At 37.5% G+C, this 17,687-nt stretch overlaps 2 protein-coding genes across 5 annotated transcripts; both read right to left on the minus strand.

Moving 5' to 3' along the window:
- Positions 1 to 1,502: 1,502 nt before the first annotated feature.
- On the minus strand, positions 1,503 to 7,786 carry LOC148583277 (FT-interacting protein 3-like). Of its 4 annotated transcripts, none has more exons than XM_088511262.1 (3): positions 7,666 to 7,786; positions 7,407 to 7,504; positions 1,503 to 4,034 (listed from the first exon to the last, which is right to left on the minus strand). In XM_088511262.1, exon 3 carries the CDS (start codon positions 3,939 to 3,941, stop codon positions 1,608 to 1,610), a length of 2,334 nt encoding a protein of 777 aa, XP_088367388.1. In that variant the 5' UTR covers positions 3,942 to 4,034; positions 7,407 to 7,504; positions 7,666 to 7,786; the 3' UTR covers positions 1,503 to 1,607. The 4 variants fall into 4 exon arrangements, with proteins under 4 accessions (XP_088367388.1, XP_088367391.1, XP_088367390.1 ...); XM_088511265.1 differs by lacking the exons at positions 7,407 to 7,504; positions 7,666 to 7,786 and adding an exon at positions 4,483 to 4,665 and having other exon boundaries at positions 1,503 to 3,776; positions 4,001 to 4,034; XM_088511264.1 differs by lacking the exons at positions 7,407 to 7,504; positions 7,666 to 7,786 and adding an exon at positions 4,483 to 4,665 and having other exon boundaries at positions 1,503 to 3,920; positions 4,001 to 4,034.
- Positions 7,787 to 10,759: 2,973 nt separating this feature from the next.
- Positions 10,760 to 16,733, minus strand: LOC132192285 (uncharacterized). Its single transcript, XM_059607570.2, has 2 exons — positions 15,266 to 16,733; positions 10,760 to 12,186 (listed from the first exon to the last, which is right to left on the minus strand). Exons 1-2 carry the CDS (start codon positions 16,700 to 16,702, stop codon positions 11,179 to 11,181), a joined length of 2,445 nt encoding a protein of 814 aa, XP_059463553.2. The 5' UTR covers positions 16,703 to 16,733; the 3' UTR covers positions 10,760 to 11,178.
- Positions 16,734 to 17,687: the final 954 nt, after the last annotated feature.

Here is a 17,687-nt window from a genome sequence, read left to right on the forward strand (position 1 = left end):
TATCATGAGCTCGAGCTCAATTTTTTTGGCTCGCCCTTGAGCTCGAGTAAAATTTAAACGAGTCAAGCCTGAACAAGGGAAGCTCGCTCAAGCACGGCTCGTTTACACCCCTAGTCAACACCGTCAAATTGGATGGAAAATGCAAAATAACGTCGTTTTTTTAGGTCAAGTTACTAAAATGCCCTTTAAAAATGCCCCCCCCCCCCAAAACGACGTCGTTTTGAAAAAAAAAATAAAAGAACGATGGTTTAGGGGTGGCTTGCAGGGCACCCCATGGCCTATTGGGTGGCTCACCGACCACCCCATAGGCCATGGGGGTGGCCAGTGAGCCACCCCCACAGGCCGGGGGGTGGCTTTGCGGCCACCCCATAGGTCATGGTTTTTTTTTTTTTCAAAATGACGTCGTTTTGGGTGGCATTTTTTTAATTGATTTTTTTTTTTTTTTTTTTCAAAAAGGTATTTTTGTAACTTAACATTGCCAAAACAACGTAGTATTAAATTTTTCATCATATTTGATGGTAATGACTAACGGAGTGACCAAATTACAACTGTTTGGTAGTTTGGAAGGCTATTTTATCATTTTTTGAACATTAGGGGGCTAAAATAAAAATGGCTGGTTGTTTGAGGGGCTAAATTATATTTTTCTCTAAATTTAAATCAAATTATAATATTGTGAAATTTAAAACAAATAACAAATTTAGTCCATTTAAGATTCTTATTTCTCAAGATGGAATAGTTTTGCCCAAAATTATCTCAAATTCATTTTAAATTCAACTGTAATTTTAAAAGTTACCGTTAAATTTAGGGTTTAGGGGTGTAGTAGATAAAAAAAATATATTAAAAAAAAATAAAAAATGAAAGAATGGTACGCAGCATTACTCCAAGTTCACATTGTTTACCAATCACGACTTGTTGAAAGACATCAATTCCCAAAATAAATAGATTAATGCACGACACACTGGGTGGGCTGGTTTTCTTCAAAAATTTTATTTTGCTATAAACCTTAAATCTGGGGTTGAAAACAGAGTGGCTCCATGCACTTATCCGTGTTGGGATTTGAGGACGTAAAAAATTAGTTCACAGCAAACACATACTTCAGCTCAATATTCCATGATTTGAGCACAAAATAGGTACCTGCCCCCTTTCACTTTACCTTGCTTGATCTTGATGGGTTCATTTTTTTTATTTTTTTATTTTTAAGAAAAAAAGAAACGTCGTCTACCTAACCTACGATGCAGGATTAGTAGCAGTAATGAACTTTATGTTATGTTATCTATCTTTATATGTTAGTGGTTGGTTAAGGGTAGGAGTATAGCAAATCAACACATCCTTGGGAAGAATATATCGATGTAATTGTACTGAATAATGAAGGAATTAATACAGAGTGAATTTCCTTTGTTTTCCCTTTGAATTAACGCGTTGCAAAGAGATATGAGTTAACGGAAAAGAAATAATTAATTCAATCTTTAAAGATGTAGGAATTTATGGTACAAAGTCCCATCAACCAAAAGCCAGTAAGTATGTATAAATTAAGCATAGAGAGTGGTTCACAGCCTACACACTTATAGATGAACAATGACTCATTACTGTTCAACAGAAGGCGTCGTTTATCCCAGGTCGTCTGTTGTTGCCGGCAACCTCCGGAAGAAATGCAATGGTGCCGAAGGAAGCTTATAACGAAACCTTGGATGTCTCAACATATAAAATCCTGTGACAAGGACCAAAACTCGGAATGGTATAACACAGAAAACAATAGCAGCAACCAGACAGAAAACCACGGACACAGTTGTTGCTCTTGGATCTCGCCAGGTTAGCAAAGATTGTAGCCTCTCCACTTGAGTATCCACGTCACCTACCACCGTCTGAACCTTCCCGGCAATAGTTCTCAATCGATCATATCTCATCCTTACAGTGTCAGAAGGCCGGGAAGTTGGAACTGTATCAAATTCTTCATCAAGTTCATAGGGATTCGCAGAATCCGCATAAGAAAGGCGAATGTCCACGTGAGGAGGATGCCTCGGCCTCCATCGATAGTTCCAAAGCCCTTTCAAGAGAAGGTAGAGGAAAATTGCGGGTAAGATGAGCCCAGGGTACATAACCAGTATTATCAACCAGGTGTGAATCAATACGATTGTGATGGGATTTCTCCAGTAGCAAATCTGGTCAAACCATCTCCCTACAGCAATTAAGCCACTCAAAATTGCCATAATCCTGAAATAGTTTGCTTTGCTCCTTCTCATACTCCACATTTGGGAGCCTGGATCCAACATATACTCCACCACCTCTTTCCTTAGCGGTGGGTCAGCCAGGCTCAAGCTCATCGATACAATTTGGATTGCTTCGAGCCTCAAGTTCTCATGCTCGCTAACAGTTAATGGGTGAAGATAGTGCATTTTTGGCAAAAGTGGCTGTGAGTACATACTCATCATATTAAGTAACGAGGAGCATGTGAACCTCAAGGCCAAATGAATTTTGCCCTTCTTTTTTACCCCATCGGGATTTAGAACTATAAGTGGATACGAGTATGTGTAAACACGACCAGTTTCAAGGGTGGAAAGACGAATTCTTACCTTCCCAATACATAAATCCTTTCCCCCGCCATACTTATCTCTTACATCCAGAAGACAGTTATCAAACACCCCAATCGTTATGACAGTACAAGGATCGAATACCTCCCAACTATATTGCTCATTCCACCTGGGTGAAGAGCTATTGATAACCGTCATTGTCCTTACCCACTTTTGACCATATTTTGCGACACAATAAGCACCAGTCGTTCCACGCCCATCTCTCTTCATCGGCTCCAGGCCCTGAGCATCTAAAATCCCCAAATTCAGTACTCCAACGCTGGAATTCCATAACCGTTTTGTTGTCGGTAGAACGTCACTGCTATAGTGCATTGATTCTTGCAGGACATGATAACCACCTTCCAAGCAGATCCTCGCATGAATCCTGCAGGCAACTTTGGTTTTCTTCTTCCGTTCCCCTTCTACAACGACATGCTTTTCAAGAGTATACCACTCAGCGTCAACAGGTGTATTATCCTGCCTCCTTTTCACATCCTGCAAAGGAATTGTATACCTCCCCAAAATTTCATCGGTGTCAGTTGCAACTCTGTCTTCTACACGTAAAATCAAGGGCTCCACAATTGGTTCCGCTACTACAAATATCAAATTCTCATTCCACATAGGATTAATAGTCCCGCTCTGAGAAATCTTGGTACTTAAAACCTGATTTCCCAGGATAGCCTTCACAAACACTTCCGGGAACCTACCCTTATCACTCGGTTGCAAATCCTGAGCTTCAATTATATTGACCCTCAAATACCAAAGTTTAGGAGAGATGTATACCTTCGAACGAAGATTACCAACATCATAACTACCGTTAACTCCACTCCAATCTGAATTCCATGCTTCCGGAAATGCTTCATCAGCTTGGGTACCCATCCAAACAGCCAACATCAGCTCCCCCTTAAGTACCTTATCCTGCTTCATGTCCTCCAACCTATACCACTGGGGTGCCAATGGACTATTCGGAATCTTATTCATATCAAACCAAACCTGACCCATGAAATCATCATTAACAAAATCCTTATCCTTAACAGTTACCTCAAGCAGTGAAGACTGGATCCGAGATGTCAAGAAAGCAAACACCTGGTTCCACCGGGGATTTGACTTCTTCTCAAAATGCCGAGTCATACCCTTTAAGTCTCCGATCCTTAACTCCACGTAAGGGTCACAACTACTAGTGACATCTTTTCCGGGCAAGTCCTTGGCCTGCACAACGCGTACATAGATATATAACATCCTTTCAACGAGGTCATAGGCGCTGGCGTGCTTATTGTCAGCGACCTTTACCCCTCCAAGGCGGGGATTGGTCTCCTCCAACAAAAAGTCTTCTGGTGTAGTCGTCTGCATCTTCTGGACTCCAAGCAGAGACATTAAAATGGAAAGAAATATTAAAGTTGAAATTCAAGAGTTCGATGTTATAGAAGAAGGACCTGAGTTCAAAATAGTTCGAAGGTTCCAAGAAACCTAATTAAACAAAAAAGAGACAAGTAGCCGTTTCTGAGTAGAATTGAGTTACCTAAACATTCGGAAAACTCAAAAATAGGATACTAACAACAACAACAACAACAATAATAATAGTAATAATAATAATAATGCTCAAATCAAAACAACACCACGTAGATAAGAAAAATAAATAAATAAATAAGGCAGGCTTTTTTAGAATTAGATTTTAGAAACTGGTAACGACAGTAGATAAAAAGCAAAACGCAGAAAGTCGGTCTATTTGGAAAGAGCCATGGCTTTACACTCCACAATCAACCAAGAAGAGCAACACGGTGAGTGGAGGGGACGAAAAGAAAGACGGAAATAGAATACAAACTCAAAATCGGAAGCAGCAGAGAAAAAGATTTATCAAGTAGAAGGGAGTTTGATGGTCGAAGGTCCAAGCCTGTAAATGAAGAGTCGGACTTACCTGATGTAAAACCAAGATTTCATTCTCTTTTCTCTTCTTTCTTTATGGAATCAAAGTGATCGACTAATTCAAGCTAATCGGAAATCATGGATAATACACATCCACAAACAGATCATGAAATGGCGTGGAGTCGTGGATGAATTTGTCGACCTTTTTAGTCTACGGGAAGGCGGAGAGAAGTGGGGGCGACCTGGGGCGGTCGGCCCTGGTTAAAAAAATTAAAAATTCTTTTTTTAAAAAATATTTTTATTGCTAAATTGTTTACCGTCCCAGATAACAAATTTTTTTTTTTTGTTTTTTTAAAAAAAAGGTAAAAAACTCCTCCAGCTGTTTCGATTTGTTGGTTTCACATTAAAAAAATAAAAAATAAAAGTCAAAAAATTTAATGTTTATTTATCGATATTTGGCATTTTCTTGTTATAATCCAAGTACCCAACCGAGTAAGTTGAGAGTAAAGTTTATAATTAAACCCATTAACGCCTTAATTTGTCATAGTTATGACATCGCTCTTAATTTGTCTTGGTTATAATTTAAGATTTTTAATTGAGATATATCTCTCACTTTCATCATTTTGTTTATCTTATTCTAAAACAATATCGTTTTTTTTTTGGTGTGTTTTATATAGTATTTTGGGATTTTGTCAAGCATCAACGAGTTTCAGAAGATTATTGTCAATCTTAGATTTGTTCTTTCTATTAATTCATTTTAGGCTAACAGCTATCGGAATATGCTAATAATTTTAGTATAATATCATTAGAGTATGAGAAGTAAACAATTATTAAAACAATGCTTCGTAACAAAATGGAAGATGAATTTCTTAAAAATAATTTACTTGTCTATATTGAAAGGAGAATTGCTGAAAGCTTCGATTCAGATTTAATACTTAATGATTTTGTTTCTCTAAGACCGCATAGAATGCAATTTTAGGCACTTTGTATTTTGCATTTTCCTTTACTTTTGTATTAGTGCCTACATGGTAACTAATATATCAATTTAGCATATAAATATGTTTTTTGTGATACATATATTGTGGTATAATTTCTTTTTTTTATTGTATTTACCATATTATAATAAAAATATAATATATAAAGAGAAAAAAAAATTATTTATCATTATATTTTATTATTTTATTGACGCCCCCGGTAGAATGAACTCCTGAATCCGCCACTGAGTCAGTGGCGGATTTACACAGGAGCGACCTGGGGGCAGGCATCCCTGGTCAAATTTTTTTTTTTCTAAAATTTATTAAGTATTTTCAATGGGTGTCCCTGGTAAAAAAAGTTACCAGGGCGCCCTTAGCCTTCTTTTTGTCGTTCAAATGGTCATTTTGTGGAGAAATGAGGCTATTTTTTATTAAAGAGAGGGAGAATAAAGTTATATTTTATTAGTAGAGAGAGTAGATAATAGTTTATTATTAAAAAAAGATAGTGGGTGAATTTTTTAGTGTTTTTGGTCATAGTTTATAGATAAATGTGGTTTTTTTTTTTTTTTGGCTAAATTTAGACTCTAGTCTCTTTTATGTAGGCTTAGACTCTAATGTAATTTATGTTTTGAGATTTAAGGTTTTTCTAAAAGAAATAGCTGTATGCTAATAGTCCACTAAAAGTACTCATTTTTTTTAGACACTAGTAGTCATTTAATTGTGTTTAGTTTATTTCGTAAGTGATTTAAATTATTATGTGTTTGTGACGTCGTTAGATGAAGATTTTTAATAGTTACTTTGATTTTTGATTTTTGTTTTTTTTTGTTAGGTAATTTGATGAGTTTGATTTGATTTGTGATACATATATTATGGTATAATTTATTTTTTTATTGTATTTACCTTATTATAAATATATATATATATATATATATATATATATAGGACCCGCCACTGGTCCTACTGCTACAAGCATTAAATCCTCATTCCAAAACACTAAATCTTCATTCCATCTAGAAGTTGTGCTGTGAGAAATCCTGGTTCTTAAAGCCTGATTCCCCAGGATAGCCTTCACAATCACTTCCGGCACCCTACTCTCATCACTCAGTTGCAAATGTTGAGCTTCAATTACATTGACCCTCAAATACCAAAGCGTAGGAGAGAAGTATACCCTCGAACGGATATTAGCAAGACCATCAGTCCCGCTAACTCCTGCTGCGTCTGAATTCGATGCTTCTGGAAATGCTTCATCAGCTTGGGTACCCATCCAAACACCCAACATCAGCTCCCCCTTAATCTTATCCCCCTTCCTATCCTCCAACCTATACCACTGCGGTGCCAAAGGACTATCCGGGGGAACCAGTTTCGGAATCTCATTCATATCAAACCAAACCCCACCTATGAAATCATCCGTCACAAAATCCTAATCCGTGACAGTTACCTCAAGCTCTGAAGACTGAATCTCATCATTGGAGAAAGCAAACACCTGGTTCCACTCGGGATTTGAATTCTTCTCAAAATGCCGAGTTGTAAACTCGCCTTTTCCGAGCTTTACCACCACGAAAGGGTCACAACTACCAGTGAGATCATTTGCGGGCAAGTCCTTGGCCTTGACAACGCGTACATAGAGATATAGCATTTTCTCACCGAAGACTGGAGGCCTCTAAATCAACTGGGTTCAAAGCAGAGACACCCAGATGAAAAATAAAAATTAAAGTTGAAATTCAAGAGTTCGATGTTATGAAGAAGGACCTGAGTTCAAATTAATTCAAAGGTTCAATTAGCCGTTTCTGAGTAGTAGAATTGAGTTACCTAAACATTCGGGAAACTCAAAAATAGGATACTAACAATAATAACAGCAATTGATGGGAAATAAAGAATTGAAGAAAAAAAAAAAAACAATACCATGTAGATAAATGAAGAGGGAAAAAAAAAATTGGAAAGGGGAATGCTTTTTTAATATTAAATTTGAAGAATTTGATCATAATAGAATGATGTAACATACCTCTAGATAAAAAGCAAAATGCAGTGTCGGTATATTTGGAAAAGACCCATGGCTTTAGACTCCACAATCTACTGCCAAACTTGAACAATCAAGTAAATCTGTTTTAAGCAAAGAGATGTCACAACCAATAAGAGGAGACGAAAGGAAAGACAGAAATAGAATACAAACTCAAAATCGGAAGCAGTACAGAGAAATTTATCAAGTAGAAGGGTGTTTGATGCTCGAAGGTTCAAGCCTGTAAATGAAGAGCCAGAATTACCTAGTGTAAAACCAAGATTTTCATTCTCCTTTCTCCTTATGGAATCGAAGTGACAAATTCTCTTTTCTCAAACCAGACCAGGATAGGACTAGTTTTTGTCTTATTCCTCACTCAATCCAAACCATTCCGAGCAAAAAGCTAGCTATTGTATTTGTATCCTTCTTCCCCTTCAGCTGGGGCCCATATTCAGCCAAGTCAAGGAGATTGGGTGGCTTGGGCCCCTCCACATTTGAATGATTGAGTCTCATGATTTAATGCTTGAATTATAATTTATACACGTGAATTAAATGCTTGAACTGAACAAAGTAATAGAGAATTTGGTTTTGGTTTTAGAGATTTCCGTCCAATTTGACGGAAATTAGTAACGCAAGATTTAAATTGAAATTTTTTGAAATATTAGGGGGTACATTGCCAATTTTTAAATTTTAGAGTTCAAATTGAAAAATCTCTGAAACTTCAAGAAGATAAAGTGAATTTTTCCCTTCTATTTATATAAGTTTACACGAGAACAATAGAATTGAAAAAAATACACCATACAAGGAAAGTTCTTTACACATATTCTATATATCATACAAGTCACACTAAAATAAGGGAAATGATGGTAAATCAAATATACACGTATCAATTGAGTGGCTGTGCAACACATAGAGTCATGTAGAGAAGGTCTTGGGGAATCATTGACAGCTGGAGTATCAATTTCCAAACCGGCCTTTCCTTGATTTCTTTCTTTTTATTTATTGAATTGATGTCTATTATTTTCACAGCAGGATTTGTATGAAAGCTGATTTCCATAATATCAGTAGCAAAATCTTCATGAGGTGAGGTGGTTGTTGCTACCTTAACATTCCCCCGCAAGCTAAGGGGTCTGGGCAGAACCATTAGCTTGGATCGTAAGAGGGCAAAGCGAGCAGAGGATAGTCCTTTGGTAAAAATATCTGCAAGAATAATATATATATATATATATATATATATGCATTCTCCCATCCATCTCCCCACCTTCTTCTCTCTCTTTGATTTTTTTTTTTGAAAAAATCAAGATGTTAAAAGAAAGAAGATGGTGGGGAGATAGTTGGGAGAATGCATTGTAGCAAACCTCTCTCTCTTTATATATATATATATATTGAAAATATCTTCAATGTGGACGTTGCACAAAGTTTACCTTTTGTGCAACCCGCTCAATGAATGCCAAATAAGCATGTCGCAAATTAGAAGATAGGTTTGGATACACTGGATTATCATCTCATCATAAATCAAAACAAGCAAAACCAGCTAGACTGTTTATGCTGCAACACGCCTTCTCTACCCAGCCCACGCCGTCCAACCTGCGCTGCTCTTCCCCGCACAGTCAGCTTCGAGAATCTCGCATCCAGCCTACGCCGCCCAACCCCATTAGAGAATATCTTCATTTGTAAGCCCCAATGTGGACGTTTCTTGTATCCCGCCCAGACCCATTGTTTTCAATGCCTCACTGTCACTTTTCCTTAAATATTAGTTGAAAATATTATGGGTGTTTGTTTATTTGTTTACATGAAAATCCTAGAAATTTTGATGGCAAAAAAATAATGATGGATAAAAAATTTTGAGACCACAATTTCAGACAATTTCAGACCAAACGAAAAACAATAAAACGCTGGTGGATCGGGCGTGGTGCTGGTGAGCTGGGCGTTTGAAGCCGCCGGATTTTTGAAGCCAGTTGCGGCGTTCCAGCGTGGGTTGGGCGTTAAATCAGCTTACCGGTGGATTGGGCGTGGTGCCGATGGCTGGGTGGGCTGGGCGTGGGTTGGGAGGGGTGCTGGCGGGGGATGGCCGCCTGTTGTGCGCTGTGGGTCACCGGTGGGCTGGGCGTGAAGGACGGTGAGCTGGGGTTGGGCGTGAAGGATTATATTAATCTTCGTTGGTTTTGATTTATGATGAGAGTATAATCAGATGTAGCCATACCTATTTTCTAATTTTCAACATGCTGAGGTGTCTTTCATTGTGTGGATTGCAACAAAATTGAATTTTGTGCAACGTCCACACAGAAGACGGACTCGTACAAAAAACTGGACAGAAAAATCCACTTCCACTATTATTATGAGTGATTGGTTTGAATTGGGGTCCAATTTAGTAAAGTCTATCGAAAACTGTGTAATTTAGGCCTTGTTTGGCAATTAGCTTGCAGCAGCACAAGTGCTAGTTTTATATATATATATAATTTTCTAACATTATTATTTTTTATTTAAATAAAAAAAATTGACTACAAAATAAAATTTTTGGGTAAAGGTCATATACCCCCTCAAATTATCACTTAATTAATAATGTTTTCCTAAACTTTTAATTGTGACAATGTCCCTCCTAAACTACCAAAATTTGTCAATGTCTTCCAATGACGAAAGTACCTTTAAAATAAAAATTAAAAATTAAAGAAAAAACTAAAAAATAATTTAAAAAAAATAAAAAAATCCGGGTATGGAATTTAAAATTTTTCATTTTTTCTTAAATAAAAAAAAATTAATTAATTTTTTTTCAATTTTATTGGGGCATTTTTTGTCTTCTTTAAAAAAAATTATAATCATTTTTTGTCTTTTTACTGACCTTGAATGTGATATTGTCAATTTTTTGGTAATTTAGGGAGACATTATCGCAGTTGATATGGAGAAGAAGAAACACTAATGTTTATAATGCACTACTATTTTATTGTATTGTGCTGATATTGCCAATTCTTTCTTTGATCATTCCTTGTTAAAATAATAATAATAATAATAATAGTACATTGACAATTTCACATCAACATAGTAAAATAGTAGTGAAATAATAGTGTAATAAATAACATTACTCAAGAAGAAATAGTGAAGAAAAATCGAAGTAAAACGAGTAATACTATATACTAAACTTTCATTTTATCCGACTCTATCCGCCCTTGTTAAAAAAAATTAATAATAAATAAAATTTAAGAGTTGTTGGATACTACCGTATCAACTCAATAAGATGAGATATAGTATGTAACTTTACTCAAATATAATCAACTTGTTCCTTTTTTGTCTATTAATTGGAACCTTATGGGGCATATCAATATGGCCATAAAATTAGAGGCAGGGTCCTCTATCTCTTATACTCTCAATCCTTGATGCATTTGGCATTTGATCCCAAATCCTAGAAGGAGGCCAAGATATTCAAGACAATGTAACATCAACTAACATGTCTGAGATTACATTTTGTTCTCACCCTACTTCAGTTTTTTGTATGCAAATTCAATAAACTAGTAAACTACAACTATGCCATTTCCTTTGCATAATAATGAAGGTGATAGGGATGTACAATGGAAAACACAGCAGCTTCTTTCAAGTGTTCACCTACAAGATACAGATTTTAGTGGTAATTGACATACAATCTTCGGCATTGTCAAAGTTGTGGTTCACTTAACACCAACACAATTACTTTCATATAATGTGACCACTGAGAAAATGCTTAAATTTAAGGATCTTAAAAAGAAAGGGGGAAAAACATAGAGAAGAAAATCTTCTACAGAAATTTCTACCTGAGCTTATTTGGCTGTAGGCACTCACCAGCTTTCCTCCACTTCAATTTGGTGGCCTCTCTCAAGCACTCCCCAGCTGAGCTTGACTTTCTCACAGATTCTTCAGATATCTGCTTTCGTCTGACCTTAAGAGCATCCAACGTTTTCTCAAGGTTCTCGACTTCTTCAGATTTCTTACTAATTTCTTCATCAAGATATGAACGGTTTTTGGTTACTCGTTCTTGAAGCTGGAGTCCAATGTAAGCACGCACAACTCTATGCAAACGATCCAAAGCAAACTGAATTTTGAACCCCGCAGATTGCAAGGCTTTCAAGTACTTCCACCAATTGATTAATTGACCTTCTGAGATGTCCAAAACCTTGGTTTTGCACATGCTGTCTATAGTCCGACATAATATGACAAACAGAAACATCTTTACCCTAGGAGATTGGGTATCATCACTGACATCCCCATATTTGGCAAACAAACTTTCCAGGATAGGGACCAAGCTCTCAGGCACCAAGTAATCCCTAACTTTAACAAGCTCCTCCTTTTCTTCCCAAAATTCCATATAATCCTTAGCTTGGCTGGAATCAAGCTTTTGCAAAAGCTCTTTATATTCCTTGTCCCAATAGATGGAAATATCTAAGCTATCCTGCACATCAAACGATATCTTTCCAGCGCTACTCGTTTCCACTTCTCTAGTCAATAAAATATGTTCCAATTCTTGTTGCTCCTCTTCAGTGAAAGGCCTTGATCTATGACCCGAGGTTTTGATTGCTTGTGCCTCTTCCTTTTGGCATATCTGACTGAAATAATTAAGTAGATGATCTGAGAGTGATAAATGATGCTTAACCTCCACTTTTTCTACTTCTGGCTTACTCCATATTGGGATTGCTTGTGCTGCTTCTGTTTTACATATCTTATCCACCTCCTGCCTTTTGCTAATGACCTTTCCAGCAAATTTTCCTTCAGGCGTCTTCAAATCCACATCCCCATATTCTCCCTTTAGCCACCGTAGAACCTGATCAAAGCAACAATATTTCTCCATATCAAGCAAAGAACATGAAGCAAGGGTAAAAGGTAGATTCGGAAGATGCCACAATGGAAGTTAGTTTTGTTTTTTTTTAGGGGGGTGAAAGTTTAGTTAGGTATGCGGAATGGTCTTTTGGGTTGCAGTACCTAGAGGGAATAAGATGTGACACTCCATAAAGTCTTTTCGAGGTCCTTAAAACTTCAGTCGTTAACACCACATAAGGCCACATAAGGCAAGGCGTTACCATCTTCCAAACTTCATCAAGCTGAACAGTACCAACTGGCACTCTTCAATAGGCAAAGAGATCTACCTGAATTTATCGGAGTGCAAATCCTTGTCCAGTTCACTAAATGGAATTTGACCTCATCCCCAATGCCACCCCATAAAAAATCCATTTGAAGGCTCTCAAGTCTATTAGCCATGCACGCTCATTGGAATAGGGAACAATGACAAGTAATACATAGGTAGATTAGAAGGTAGATTGGAAAGCATACTTTTACATAGAGTCAACCAATCACCCTTATATAAATAAGGGTTAATAACTTTTTTGGTGCCTAAGCTTTAATGTTTTTGTTTTTTTCTCTTAGGTTTTAAAAAAGACAAATCTATCATCTCAAATTTTGAAAAATACCGAATCACCACCTCCGTTAATTTCCGTCCATCCCTTTGGCCTTGGGGATGGTTCTGCCACCCCCAGAGGGGACTCAAGGGGTGGCCGAAGCCACCCCATGGCCTCTCTGGGGGGTGGCTCGACCACCCCCAAGGGCCTTGGGGGTGGTTTCGGCCACCCCGTGTTTGGCCCTTGGGAGTGGTTCGGCCACCCCCAGACCGGCCTTGGAGGTGGTTGAGCCACCCCTAAGGTTAAACTGGGGGTGGCCGCTGTTAATTGGGATGAACGGAAATTAACAGATGTGGTAATTCAGGCTTTTGCAAAATTTGAGGTTCTAGATTTGTCTTTTTTAAAATCTAGGGGGAAAAAAATAAAAACATTAAAACCAAGGTATCAAAAAAGTTATTAACCCTATAAATAAAGTTAATTCCAAGCAGCCAACCGATGTTCCATTTCTCCAATTCATTAATCATCGTGGCCTTCCTCATTATCTCCTCATTAACTAAGCCTCTTGTTCCTCCAAACCTCCAAGGCCGAGCCCGTATATTAGCCAAAAGAAGTTTTTTTTTTTTTTTTCTTCTTTCTTTCTCTATATTGCGAAATACCTCATTCCAAGCTAACAAATCAGTTCTCCAAACCTTTTGTTAACGAGCTATGATGTAACTCAGAGAACCCTAAAGGTGGTAAGAGGACCACCACAATTTCACCCTATCTACAAAGCCCATTAATTTTAGCCACATGTTCTCAAACTTGAAGCATCTTTTTAGCTCTGAAAAGAGTAGGAAAATGATCCGATCAAAAGTCTAGGTAGGCTCTTCTTGAGCAAATCATGGTACTGGGATTCCCACTGTGGGAATACTAGGAATCTATCAATTCTATGGTAGGAGGGAGGCTCCCTATTGCTAGACCATGTAAAAGAGCTGCCCACAAAGGGAATGTCCATATATAAGCCTCTCAGAAACGAAATTAAAAAAAAAAAAAAACACAAAACCTCCAACATAGCCGAACAAATACAGGCTTCACCCAATCTCTCACTCAGAAAATGAGTTAAGTTTGAAATCCGATTCACACCCCCACCCCTTTTCCCAACTTAGCAAATCAGACAGTTCATCGCTAAAAACCTTCTATCACCATCAACATTTTGACCATAAACACCCACAAATGCAGAAGCAAATTGATTCTTGACATTTTTTTTAAAGAAATGGTCACGGAGAGCTCACCCGCACCCATCGATTTTTCTGCACCACTCTCCTATTCCACATGAGAAAAACACCACCAGATGCTCCCTGGAGTCTAAACAACACAAATTTACATGACCACACCCCCATAAACTACAAATAATACTATAGGACATGATCTCCATTTTGGTCTCCTGAAGACATAACATCTGCCTTCCACTTTCTATGTAAATTTCTGATTCTAAGGCACTTCTCTCCTTCGTTCAATCCTCCTATGTTCCATGATAATATTTTAGGCTTCTTGAATGAACCGATGTACCCCTCCCTTGAACTCTGCTACGACTTGAGCATCCACCCGTAGAGTCATAATTGATTGAGCAAGATAATCTTTTCAATTCTCTATTACTTCCAAAGGCTAGTTTGGAATTGGAAATCCACCTCTCCTGATTTTTGACTCGCTTCAATGGTTGTGAACAACACCATAAATTGCCCTTCAAAACCTTCACAAGAAAGCCCAACAACATGTCGAATATCCTTCACCTTCAACTAGAAGCCAAGCCATACAAGAGCAACAGCTCAGGGGCTCGCACACAAGGGGCTCCTCCCCGGTCTATAGTGTCAATTTTGAACCTGCCACACCAACTTTATCTGCACTACACACATCAAACCCATCCAGATTACGAGAATCTTTACCACCTACACACCACCCTAGCATGTACTCTGGTTGCTTTTTCCTTACTAGACTGACCGGCCATCTTGTTGTCATAACTACCTAGTCCTGATGAATCCTTATATGTCTCAAAGCCACCCAAACCCAAAAAATTACACTCGACAAATGGTTCATCTCTAAGCGCTAGCTTTCTATCCAACTCTGCTTGTCATTCAAAAAAAGCATCACCATCAACAAAGGATTCCATAGGTTTCACAATCGGTGGACTAGACCTGATAGTTAGCGTCTGTACAGACTGTACTTGACCATCGACGGATTCTAAGATTGGGGATTGTACTTGATGTTGCGGCTAAATGAATTATAATTAGCTAATTATATATGAATTAGAGAAATTAATTATTTTAAATAACTAAAAATTAGCTCATTGTCCAAAATTTGTTAAGAAACATTGGTGCATTAGGTTATATTTACCTTTTTTTCTTTTCGTTTCTTATGTTCTTGATGTTGCATATTTATGCATATCTAATAATTACGTTAGTATATGTGGAATGACATAAGGATGCTTACAGTTTTTGAATGCTTCAGTAAAGAGGCTAAAGATGAGCATACCTCAGAGATCACACATGAGACCTCAGCTACAAATGGACAATCTGCGCAATAATAAATGGGATGTCGTCGCTCCTCTCTTTTCTCCTCACAAACATTGCAGTAGAATTCCTCATCTGAATCGTCTTCAACGGGGAATTCTTTGAGGATGAGAGAATCTATTTCGTCTTCAGCGGGGGATTCTTCGAGGATGAGAGAATCTATATGACAGTTGTGTTTGATGGTATATGGTAATGGAGAACAACGAAGATGGAGATTGAAATTGCACTGAGGGCAACGGAGTAGCGAAGAATCACAGTGGCCGTCACAGGCGTTGCACTTACCTCCAGGGCCTATCTTCTCCACATATAAGAGAAGGTGTCTGTGACCTTCATATTTTATTGTGGGAAATAGTATAGAGCATTCATGATAATGCAAGTTAAAGTTACACGGTGCACATCGGTAGGTTAAGTCATTGCAGCCGTCAAAGCACACATTGCATCGAAATCCTTCTTGGGTTGTATATTCCTCAGTTGTTCTCACCACAAGGGCTAGAGGGTGTTGTGGGTGAAGGAGGTTATAGATCTTCGGCTCAACCGAAGCACAGAATTCATGGAGTGCAAATTCCGATTGGCTGCAAACATAGATTGGTCGTCCTGAGCAGTCTTTTCCACATGCAAAGCAATTAATTAATTTGTCACGGTCATCTAATTTCCTACGGAAAAGGGGATGCCGATGGCTAAAATGTTTAATCTGCGTTTGGTCTTCGGACACAATGCGCCTCAATAGAGCACATTCAACATCAATGGAGAATTTACACAACTCACAATGATAACAAATGCCCAGCATACAAGTGTCACAGGCTCGGCAGCGAAAGGAATGTACTCGAGTTTGCAGGGCGAGAGGGCATGGATGAATATGGTGCGGGATCTCTGGTGGGTACTCGAATTCAGCACATGGTTGGTGAAGAAAGATGCCGCAAGGTTCACAGCCATAGCAAGGACCCAAGCAATGTTCCCCACATACAAGGCACTTGACACGACGAGTAACTTTGTCAACGAGTGCCAATGGATGGAAGTGGGTGAAGTGTTGTAGTTGCTTAGACCCTTCTTCTACAGTGGGCTTTAGAAGAGCACAATCGACATCCAGGTCAATATTGCATACCTCGCAGTGGAAGTGGATCCCATTGCATCCTTTGAAACAAGCCTGGCAGGCAAATGATATATCCACATCAAAGACTAGCGTGAGAGGATGTGAGTGAAAGGGATTTTGGAACTCTTCCGGCAACTCTGCGCATGACTTGTGCAGATAGAACGAGCATTCCGCACAAGCATAGAGCGGAAAGGTGCACAATTTCTCGCACCCTTCGCATCTAATGTTCTCCCTGTACTCTCTTCTGATTTTCTTCTCACTTTGAATGAGGCTCAACGGGTGCTCGTGACTGAAATGATTGATCTCCATATCTCCCTCTGGTTTTTTCCCCTCTTCAGAAGAAGATGATACCGGTAATTATTTTCCAATTATGATGGTGTACAGAAAACAGGACAGAAAATCCACTTCCACTATTATTATGAGTGATTGGTTTGAATTGGGGTCCAGTTCAGTAAAGTCTATCGAAAACTGTGTAGTTTAGGCCTTGTTTGGCAATTAGCTTGCAGCAGCACAAGCGCTAGTTTTATATATATATATATAATTTTCTAACATTCATATTTTTTGTATTACATTATTTTTTTATTTAAATAAAAAAATTGACTACAAAATAAAATTTTTGGGTAAAGTTCATATACCCCCTCAAATTATCACTCAATTAACAATGTTTTTCTAAACTTTTAATTGTAACAATGTCCCTCCTAAACTATCAAAATTTATCAGTGTCTTCCAATGACGAAAGTACCCTTAAAATAAAAATTAAAAATTAAAGAAAAAACTAAAAAATAATAATTTAAAAAAATAAATAAAAAAATCCGGGTATGGAATTTAAAATTTTTCATTTTTTCTTAAATAAAAAAATTAATATTTTTTTCTTTTTTTTTGTCAATTTTATTGGAGTATTTTTTTGTCTTCTTTAAAAAATAAAATTTATAATCATTTTTGTCTTTTTACAAACCTTGAACGTGACATTGTCAATTTTTTAATAATTTAGAGGGGCATTATCGCATACTCATAATTGAAAGTTTGGGATGAGTACATAGACTTTTCCCAAAAAAATTTCACTCTTTCATATTATATTAATCACTTTTAAACCAAAAGTTTCTATATAAATGTCTATTGCCAAAGAAAGCCTTAAAGAATTGAGAGTTCCTACTATCAAAATGAGAAAACATAGGTTATATCTGCCTACATTTTATTTATCAAAAAAAAAAAAAAGAGTAATTTGTAGTCAACTAGTGTATCAGTTCCTCAAATATCTGCAAGATACAGTTCGCTATAAACAAGTTTTTTAATT

Source organism: Corylus avellana, chromosome 10, assembly GCF_965113065.1.
Source record: "Corylus avellana chromosome 10, dhCorAvel1.hap1.2, whole genome shotgun sequence".
NCBI lineage: Eukaryota > Viridiplantae > Streptophyta > Magnoliopsida > Fagales > Betulaceae > Corylus > Corylus avellana.

Bases quoted from the DNA above. Each gene is read 5' to 3' on its own strand.
- LOC148583277 (XM_088511262.1), bottom strand. From the start codon at position 3,941: ATGTCTCTGCTTGGAGTCCAGAAGATGCAGACGACTACACCAGAAGAC.
- LOC132192285 (XM_059607570.2), bottom strand. From the start codon at position 16,702: ATGGAGATCAATCATTTCAGTCACGAGCACCCGTTGAGCCTCATTCAA. The intron at 12,187-15,265 runs GTATGCTCATCT...TGCTTTGATCAG, and splicing joins TCTCATGTGTGATCTCTGAG to GTTCTACGGTGGCTAAAGGG.